Here is a 10028-nt window from a genome sequence, read left to right as displayed (position 1 = left end):
GCAAGAGTCTCTCATATTTCCATATTAATTAAAATGAGATTATAGACAGACCTGCTTATTAACCTGATTCAACAGAAGTATAGCTAAATATTAGAGGCAAAGCACACTACTAGATACCTTCTAAATCCAATGGCCAATCTTCAGACCCACCAAAGCATGTAAGGCCACAAGAGAGACCATCTATTACCAGTTCCTCAAAGCTGTGAATAGAAAGGAGAGATTGAATCTTTCCACTCTAGGTTTCCCCCCCCCCCACATGCAAAATATCTTTTTCTCTTCCCCCTCTAAAACATAATAAAACACTTTGCCAATGTACTCTTTAGTACAGAATGCAACCTGCCATTTACTTACTATAAATGGGATGGGGAAGAACTGAAGGAGAGGGAGTTGTTCTACCTTTAAGATTCTAGGCTGGATTTTTAAAAATGCTGTTGTTTCTATTACACAAATGCTTTTATCATGAAAACAAAGATTCAGGGACAAAAATGGGAGATCCTTGTGTGATAGGTCTCAGTAGAGATGAATGTTCTATTTTAGACTATGAATAAATAGTCCTACTCTCAGAATATAGTGTAAAACTGTGCTACTTACAGAAAGGACTGAACAACTGCAAGATCTGCTCTTAATGCAGGAATGTATTGTTTGATAACATTTTTGTTCTGCAGAAACTCAGGAAGAGTATCTCCAAGAGACCGTATCTTTTTGATAATTTCGTCTTCGTCTTTGTCTTTTACTGTGTGGAGAGGATAACAAAATGTTGCCTGAAAGCATCATACAATATATATTAGGTGTTTCATAAAATACACTGTAAACAACTGTCCCTAAAAGATTTAAGTCTTAGGAAAGAAGCTTAAAGAACATCTAACCTGTAGCATTTTCCCCTGTCCCCAATAGCATAGTAATATAATAGTGGCATGATGATTTAGTGGCTGGCTGGTTTCAGAAGTCACAATCTTTATAGAGATGATAATCTTGGAGTGGAAAAGAGGCTGCCCTAATACTTCTGTAGAACATGCTGTACTGGTTATTCAATGGATTATAACAAAAGGCATTGCTAAAGCTTTGTGTCGGTCTCTTGCTGCTAGACAGTAGTTTCTGAAAATGTAACTTGTGAGGGAGACAGAAATATAAAGGCTATTCAATTTTTGCTGTGAATTTTTTATTCTAAATGCTGAAACCAAACTACCAAAATAATGTCTTTATCAGACAGTGAAGCAGAACTGTGGACATAAATCCAACTGTAGTGGTGCTTGAGAGACCCCAGGGCCCAGAAACCTTGCAGGAAACAATGTTTCCATGGAGGTATGAGACGTCATCCAAAAACACTGTTTCTAAATAGCCCGGAGGGAGAAGCAGTAGGTGGTGCGTGAGAAGCAGCAGCATGGGGAAAATGGCCAAATCCCTGCTGGTCCCCTGAGAAGAGTGGCAGAACCACCAGGAACTTAGGAGCGGTGAGGAAAGAGGCAAAGCCACCACAGAATGGGGTTGGGAATTAAGGAGAAGGCAAAGGTACCAAGGACTTAGCAGGAGGTCCAGGAGAGGGTGCTATGTGTTAGGAGGGTGATGTACACTTCCATTTCTGGGAGGAAGGGTATGCTGGGTTTTGCCTATCTGACTAGTAAGTGCATCACCGTAACAAGTAATGTGCGATGCTCTAACAACCTCAATTTAAGCTCCCCACAGATATTGGAATATATATGCATGAATCCTCATGTGCAGTGGTTGTCTTTTCTCTGTAGACATTACTAAACTCTGCATACTAGAGTAGAGTCAGCTGCACTTTGGAGGGCCAAAGCCGGTACTTTATACATGATGATTGTATAGCTAAATACTATTTTATTTCATACTATCAGAGATTATATCACTTACATGTGGGGCACCTGCACTTGATATAAAAAGATGCACTGGTTGTAGTCCATATTTTTCTTTCAAGTGTACTGCAACCGCAAAACTAACATATGATCCAAAACTGCATTGAAAAGAGAAGCCAAATTAATCTGACTAAAAACATATCTTTCAAGACACAATTAAACGCAGTTAAAATCCCAACTCTAGTAAGGTACAGTTGCTGTGGTAAACATTCTTTGAAACAATAAAATAGTACCTTGGTGCAGTGTGTTATAGGTCCCTAATTACTAGAAGTAAATTGTTTAGAAAATAACAATTTAAAGAGCAATGATGCTAGTCAACTCACATGTAAAAGTGAAATCAGATTGCAGATCAGACCTAATGCAGCACTTTTGCTTCTTTTACTGTTCCACTTTGCTTACAATATGACTGAATGCTTTGAATATTCCTTGAAAACTGAGTAACCTTCAAAATCCATTCACTCGTCCATTGTTAGTGTAAGCAGCAATATTACTATTAGGAGTAAACAGTCATAATATAAGTAATGATTATTACACTAACACACTTATTTGGAAGGTATCTGTACCTGAAAGGTTCTGACCCTGACAGATATACATAAACAACAAGAATGTCAAAAAAGCAACAGAGAAAGGATGGTCCAGTGGTTAGGGCACTAGCTTAGTGTGAGCGCAAGTCCCTGCTCTCCCACAGATGGCGTGACCTTAACCTAGTCATTTAGTCTCTGTGTGTTCATTCCCTCTCTGTAAAATGGGGCTAGTAGACTTCCCTGACCCACAGGGGTGTTGTGAGGTTGAACACGGTAAAGATTATGAAGTGCTACAATGATGGGGGCCATATAGATACCAGAGAAAGATCATGGCCATAAACAAACAGATCTCAGAAGTGGCATAATTTGTCCCCCCTCATCAATGCCACTGATGTATTTTGGCATCTCATGTGGCACGCATTCTAAAGACAGGTTGCTGACTGAAAGTACTCTGCCTCAATGGGACTGTGCTGATGTACACCAGCAGAGGGTCTGGCCTGCAGGGTGAAACAGTGAGCAGTTCCAAGTCTGTTTGTTTCACATGTCACTCTCAGAGAGAAGGCTTGTCATGAATATAAAGGGAAGGGTAAACCCCTTTGAAATCCCTCCTGGCCAGGGGAAATCTCCTCTCACCTGTAAAGAGTTAAGAAGCTAAAGGTAACCTTGCTGGCACCTGACCAAAATGACCAATGAGGAGACAAGATACTTTCAAAAGCTGGGAGGAGGGAGAGAAACAAAGGGTCTCTGTCTATATGCTGTTTCTGCCGGGGATAGACCAGGAATGAAGCCTTAGAACTTTTAGTAAGTAATCTAGCTAGGTATGTGTTAGATTATGATTTCTTTAAATGGCTGAGAAAAGAATTGTGCTGAATAGAATAACTATTTCTGTCTGTGTATCTTTTTTGTAACTTAAGGTTTTGCCTAGAGGGGTTCTCTATGTTTTGAATCTAATTACCCTGTAAGGCATCTACCATCCTGATTTTACAGAGGTGATTTCTTTACTTCTATTTACTTCTATTTCTATTAAAAGTCTTCTTGTAAGAAAACTGAAGGCTTTTTCATTGTTCTCAGATCCAAGGGTTTGGGTCTGTGGTCACCTATGCAAATTGATGAGGCTTTTTATCCAACATTTCCCAGGAAAGGGGGGTGCAAGTGTTGGGAGGATTGTTCATCGTTCTTAAAATCCAAGGGTCTGGGTCTGTAGTCACCTAGGCAAATTGGTGAGGCTTTTTACCAAACCTTGTCCAGGAAGTGGGGTGCAAGGTTTTGGGAAGTATTTTGAGGGGAAAGACGTTTCCAAACAGCTCTTCCCCAGTAACCAGTATTTGTTTGGTGGTGGTAGCGGCCAATCCAAGGACAAAGGGTGGAATATTTTGTACCCTGAAGAAGTTTTGACCTAAGCTGGTAAAGATAAGCTTAGGAGGTTTTTCATGCAGGTCCCCACATCTGTACCCTAGCGTTCAGAGTGGGGAAGGAACCTTGACAAGGCTGAACACTGTGCAGCCCAGAGAGTGGTCATTTATTAGTTAAGGCTTTATGTTATATGTTCTTTGATAGGCATAAGCTCTGTAATATATACTAGCTGACAGTTGGCTTTCAAGGATATCCCAAAAGCAGGTCATTGCAGTAAAATAGCAAGGTGTGGATTACTATGGAGAGATCTCCATTCAGAACAAGTAAACTTCCAAATATTTTGAAAATGGAAAAAGCCACTTTTGACCTCCACCACAGTATGGGCCTCCATATTCCACTTATGGTCATAACTGACTGCCCAGCCATGAATCCAGTTCTGTAAAATTCCATTAAGAGAGAGGAGAGCTACTGAGGAAGCAATATGCTCCAGAAGTTTTCCACTATCGAGAAGCAATAGCTCAGTCTTATCTGCACTGTCCCACATCCATCCTTGCAAATTCAGCTGGGCAGGAAAGGAACTGCTCAGTTGCAGGAACACAGTAACGTAGATCTGGGCATACTGCAGATATCTCAGGGTGGGTATCATATCAGTTCTCCGAGTGGCTCCACTTGTACACAGAACAAAGAATACATATAGACGTGATTTCAGGGTAGGCGTGTAATCACCCAAGCCCCACATCTGCAAGTAGATCTACTCTGGAACAGTCCTGTCCTCCTCTGCTATTCCACACAGTAGGACAAACAGCTTCTTCCGGTTGATGGTTTCAAAAGTACTCAGCAGATTTTTCTACTGGTAACATCAGACTGTTTCACAGAAATGACAGACACTACATACCACTTGGCTATACCACAGCCCCAACTGGACTGGTATATATCAAATAGTCCCCTTCCATGCATATGCTCATGAAGTACACCCAGGTCAGGCACCATGTCTTATCAAAAAAGGGAGGTCCAAGTCTAGGTAATACCTAAGCACAGTTCTTAATATCAACAAACAGGATATTGAACAAATACATAATAGAGAATAACTGGCTAGATGGCAGTACTCCAGAAAAGGAGCTGGGGGTTACAGTGGATCACAAATTGAATATGAATCACAATGGACAAACCCCTTTCGTAGCTCTAGTGCCTACAAACGTGCTGCTGTAGCACTCGTAGCGTAGATCTACCCTAGGATTCTGTTTCAGCCAGTCCAGCACTCTGCACTCACCTCTGGGGAAAGAGCTGAGGAAGTCACTGTCTACACTGCGCACCTTACCGAGGCGCAGCTGTGCCGCTGTAGTCACGCCATTGTAAGGTGCGCTGTGTACCCGTTCTTCACAAAATAAAAGCACCCCCAACAAGGGGGGGGGGTAGTTTCATCGCTGCAAGCTTGGCTCCCGCCTACAGAGCGCTGTCCACACTGGCACTTTTCGTCGTTAAAACTTTTGTTGTTTTTTCACACCCCTGAGTGACAAAAGTTTTAACAACAAAAGTGCCAGTGTAGACAAAGCCTAAGTATCCAGCAACCGATTTTAGGTTCCTTTGCCACATATTTAAAAAGATTTTTTTACCTGTGACCAAAAAATGCAAAAGGTTTCTCTTGCAAGTCGTGAAGCAAAACACTAGTAATGTCATTAATTATAGTTTTCATGTCTTTTGCAAAAGGTTCATTAACACGAGATTCTCTTCCAGGAAGCCTTATAGAATACACTAGAGGAGGAAAGAAAATTATAGTCATTTCAGGTCACTCTAAAATTCATGCCTTTAAATTACCAAAACAGAAATTAACCACACATTTTTTATTTACTTTGCAGAAAGCAACTATTAACAGCCAGTTACATAAAGGAAGGTTTTTACATTAGTGACAATAACGATTAGGTGAAGTTTTAACCCTGTGGTCGAAATGAAAAGGGCTTCACCCAAGGGCTTGGTATTAATTTTTTTATTCCCAACTATTATTTGTCCAGTTTACTTGGATTGTAAGATCTTTGGGGCAGGGACTGTCTCTTACTAGGGGTCTTGACAGCACCCCTAGCACATGGGCCCCTGAGCTTAGTTGGGGCTTCTAGATATTATTGTAATATAAATAATAATCAACATTATAGTTGAAGAATAACTAGTATGAATGTTCTCTATAAAATACCTTCTCGCTAGAATCCTAACTCCATTGGTAACTCTTTTGCACACCCTTTATTGCAATCTTTTTTTCTTTGCAGGCTTTTCCCTTATTACCCACAGTAGAACTTGGAATCACGATATTTATTGACATGGTTGATCGTTCCTTTCAGAAACTTGGTCTTCAAAGGACCATCCCTGGATTTTTACCACACTGTTATATAGGGCAACTGAACAATGGGATAGATTGTAAAAATGTTACTGTTTCTTCATTCTCCTTTTCATAGGATGCGTCCTTCAAAAGTCACATGGAAGCAGGAGGGTCACACCCACCAAGAACAAAAAAGTATTGTATTTAAAATAAGCCACCACGTAATACAATAGGTAGCAGGACAAAAATATAGGGTCAGGCCTTTTATAACTTTTTTGAGCATAGTTAAGACAGTTCTGAAAGTGCATGCTGCTCTCTGAATTTTACTCAACAGTAGCTGCAATTGTTCTGAGGGCCCCCTCTCCCAGTAGCTTTTCTGGAAGTATTTCCGTCGAAACAAAAAACTTTTTTTTACTTCAAGGAAAATTGGATGTGACTGGCACAGCAATTCAGTGGAGGTATTCAGAGTTCGGGGACTGGTTTTATTTCAATGCTAATGCTCTCGTGTAATGCCAGATTATTCTCTTTTCTTTGTGAAAGGTCTGGAAAATAGCCATGGCTTCTCCCCTTCAAAAAATGCAAGTCTGAACCTTTTCCAGGGCTGATACAAGTGATAGCCATGGGAATTACTTCACTCTGTAACTAAATGCCATTTTACTGTTACAAAACCATTGTGTGACATTGGTTTTGATACAGGGAATGGAGAATCATGCAGAGAAGTGTAGCTAACTGCAGTTCATTCTGCACAGGAAAAGGGTCTGCAGCGTCCCAGCATACTGAAATGAATTTTTAAATGTTCCTTTTTGAGCATTTTTGCTGCATGTACATTTTTTAAAATATAACCAAACGTTACTGTATTGCTGACCCATTTAACAGATCTGTTTCTAAACCAGTCAAGCCTGCTTTAGCTTAGAGAAAGAAATTTAATTGAAGGTAGATATATTCATGTATTGAACCCAGGCACTTGGGACCTGCTTTGCGGTGGCAAAGAAGTTGAGGGAACTCAACATCCCAATGGAGGTTTACAGCACCTTGTAAGGGGGAGCCATGGTAAGAACATTATTAGAAAGATAACTCAGCTCTCTTTACCAGAGCTGAGAATATTCTGTTTAAGATCTTACAACTCTGCATGTTAGTATCCTGTCCAGATGGCCCATCTTCATTAAATTGTACTTGTCACACACAAAAATTACTGACCTTCTATTGCGTTGTCAAAGTGTTTGCCCCATTGTGCAAAATGGGTGGCGCCACTTCCAGCCCAGGGGAAGCAAATCAGCCTATAAAGTGCCTTAGGCCTTCTGTATAGACAAGCAACAACTTTCTCCATTCTTGAGAAAAACAAAAAGAAATCACATTCGTTTGGTTTTTTTAAATTAAAGAGTGTGGTTCTAGACTTCATTTAGTCCAAAACAGGCCTATATTTTCCATTGTCAAAACTGCTAGCACTGTGTCACCTGCCTGTTGGGGGGGAAAAAAAGTCCTTTTATTTTTTGAAAAAAATTCCAGCAGGCTGATCCTAAAGTATTTGTCAACGTGCAAGGAAGAGGAGAAGACCATCTGAATTTCTCAGTTGCCTATTTTTACAGGAAGTCGTGTCCTATTAAAATAACCTGTAGCACTAGTAAAAAAGAAAAATAGCATCGATACAAATTGGAAATCCAAACTGGAATCCCTGAACCATTATTTGAAAGCCCAAATCAATACAAAACATTTTCAAGCTTCCATTTCTTAGGGATGGATACAGATTAGCCTCTAGTAGAAGTGAAATCGACATCACCATATTTTTTTCCTCTCAGTCCCCTGGTGGAAAAAAAGCAACAAAGGTAATGTTTTCTATTCCAGGTCTTGATAATAGGATGAAAGTGGAAAAAGTTTTAGTTTAATCATTTCTACTAGTTGGCCCACTGACCAGCTTTATAATCTTTGTTCATTGGTTGATGATTGCTCTAAAGTAGTCGTCAGTTGCAAGTCTGAGCTAATGAATGAACATGAAGATTAATTTAATAACTACAGTGAGTGATAACAATTGTTTGTTTATTTCTCTACCTTATGGAAGGTGACAGCAAGCATATCCATCACCTTTCACAGTCCAAAGTCTACTGATCAGGCCTACGGTATACATGCTTAGTAAATACCAAAGGCTAGTAAAGATTAAGTTACACTCAGACACATTGATCAACCTGCAAACTAAGCACAACTTGGAAGAATATTTGTTATGAGTATTTCCGGTATTATTGAGAAGGAGAATTAGCTGGTTTTAGCACTGAGTGTAAAGACCATCGGAACAATGCTTACTTTTGTTTTCTGAGTTCTTCATCTCTACTCTTGCTGCTTAGATTTGCGAACATCAGTAGTGAGGGTGATCATAGAATATCAGGGTTGGAAGGGACCTCAGGACGTCATCTAGTCCAACCCCCTGCTCAAAGCAGGGCCAGTCCCCAACTAATGATTGTGCACTAGTTATAGTGTACACGGGGAATGCTCTGTCAGAGTGTTATTTACTTCTCCCAGTTTGATACCTCAATTCCACCAATATCCAAGAACAGGGGATATCTTTGAATGTAAGGGCCTTCTACAGCTACATGCTACTGGAGCATCACCTGTTATGAAGGAGCAATAGACTAGAAGCTATACTGATGAAAGAACACACTTGTGTGCTGGACGTATGTATAGTTGTTGTTGTGGAGGCCAACTATAGGGCCCAATTCTCTTCTTTTTTGCACCAGTTTTGTAACAACATATGCCCATTCTATTCAATGGAGTTACTCCCAATTTACACAGGAGTCAATGACAGAAGAACCAGGCTTTCTCCACTGTTTCTTCAACCAAAGATCAATGCTTGAGAAAAGAAAAGAAAAAAAAAGTTTACTGGTTCCAAAAGTATTTATGCTGGTCTGTTAGACTGTTTATAGCCTAGGTAAGTAACGAGATGTTAAACTGAAAAATCACCAAATGAAAAAGAATTGGGGTCATGCTTTTTTATGTTTCTTTATGGTGAATGTTTGGGTTTTTTTGTTTGGTTTGTTTTCTGTGTTTTTGGTTGGCTGGGGTTTTGGGGGAAAGGATTTTTAAAATTTTATTTTCTGCTTGCCTTGTCTGCTCTGAATCTCTATGGAAGAATGAAGAACTGGTGCAATTATGACATCACAAGAAACAATTAACTGAAAGCCAAACAAATGAGCTGGGAAGTGCTTTTTAGTGAGACTGTTTAAAACTTTGCCTTTTGTTCCCTTTCTTATCACTTATTCATCTTCCATGTCAAATAAGCACTTGCTGAATTTTTAACTTTCTTCCACTGCCTGTCCTAATGATTTAAGAGGTGAAAGAGCTCTGAGTCCAGATCTGAAGATGCTTAATGAGCCTTCCACCAAAAATCAGGAAAGATTTGATCAGACAGGGAATACACTGACAAAATGTTTTAGTCTTCTTTATACACCCTGGAGAAATTAAAAAGGGCACAAGTGCAATTGAAAAACTTTCAGGTCAACTTGAATCTCTGATTCTAATGATTAGGAAGGCATCTCAGTTGCTATGTGAGAGGGACACAGATAGCAATCAGATGACAAGATATTAAAGGTCCCATATTCTGCAGCCTGCTGAAGATGCTTTGGAAAGCAGAGAATCCACCAAACTCTGATACTTGGAACAGCCTCCCTCCTCCATGCACTCTTGGAAACCTCACTCTGCACCTCCAACCCACCCTTCAAAATGCACTTCTTTGATCTGTAATTCCACCACTAATCTCTGTTTGGGTGGCCTCTATTGTCACTCCCACACTTTTTAACTTTCATACTACAGTAGCTCCTAAAAGCCTCTACCAGGTTGGGTCCCATTGTGCTGGCCTTTGTACACACAAATAATAAATGACAATCCGTGCCCCTAAAGAGCTTACACCTGCTCCTGAATGGATTTAAAACAAAACAAAGCTATAACAAACAAGCGTAAAAATCAATTTAAACACATTTCCCCCTC

At 40.0% G+C, this 10028-nt stretch overlaps 1 protein-coding gene across 1 annotated transcript in view; it reads right to left on the bottom strand.

The window, feature by feature from the left end:
* Positions 1 to 10028, bottom strand: part of OLAH (oleoyl-ACP hydrolase) — a 114928-nt gene that overhangs the window by 926 nt on the left and 103974 nt on the right. Inside the window, exons 8-12 of the mRNA XM_074945989.1 lie at positions 7254 to 7384; positions 5362 to 5500; positions 1870 to 1969; positions 592 to 761; positions 118 to 200 (exon numbers count right to left, since the gene is read on the bottom strand). Of these exons, the coding sequence (XP_074802090.1) occupies positions 118 to 200; positions 592 to 761; positions 1870 to 1969; positions 5362 to 5500; positions 7254 to 7383 (622 nt within the window). The 5' untranslated portion in view covers position 7384. The remainder of the gene's footprint in view (positions 1 to 117; positions 201 to 591; positions 762 to 1869; positions 1970 to 5361; positions 5501 to 7253; positions 7385 to 10028) is intronic.

This window comes from Natator depressus, chromosome 2 (assembly GCF_965152275.1).
Source record: "Natator depressus isolate rNatDep1 chromosome 2, rNatDep2.hap1, whole genome shotgun sequence".
In the NCBI taxonomy this organism is placed as follows: Eukaryota; Metazoa; Chordata; order Testudines; family Cheloniidae; genus Natator; species Natator depressus.
This window is presented reverse-complemented; position numbering and strand designations above follow the sequence as displayed.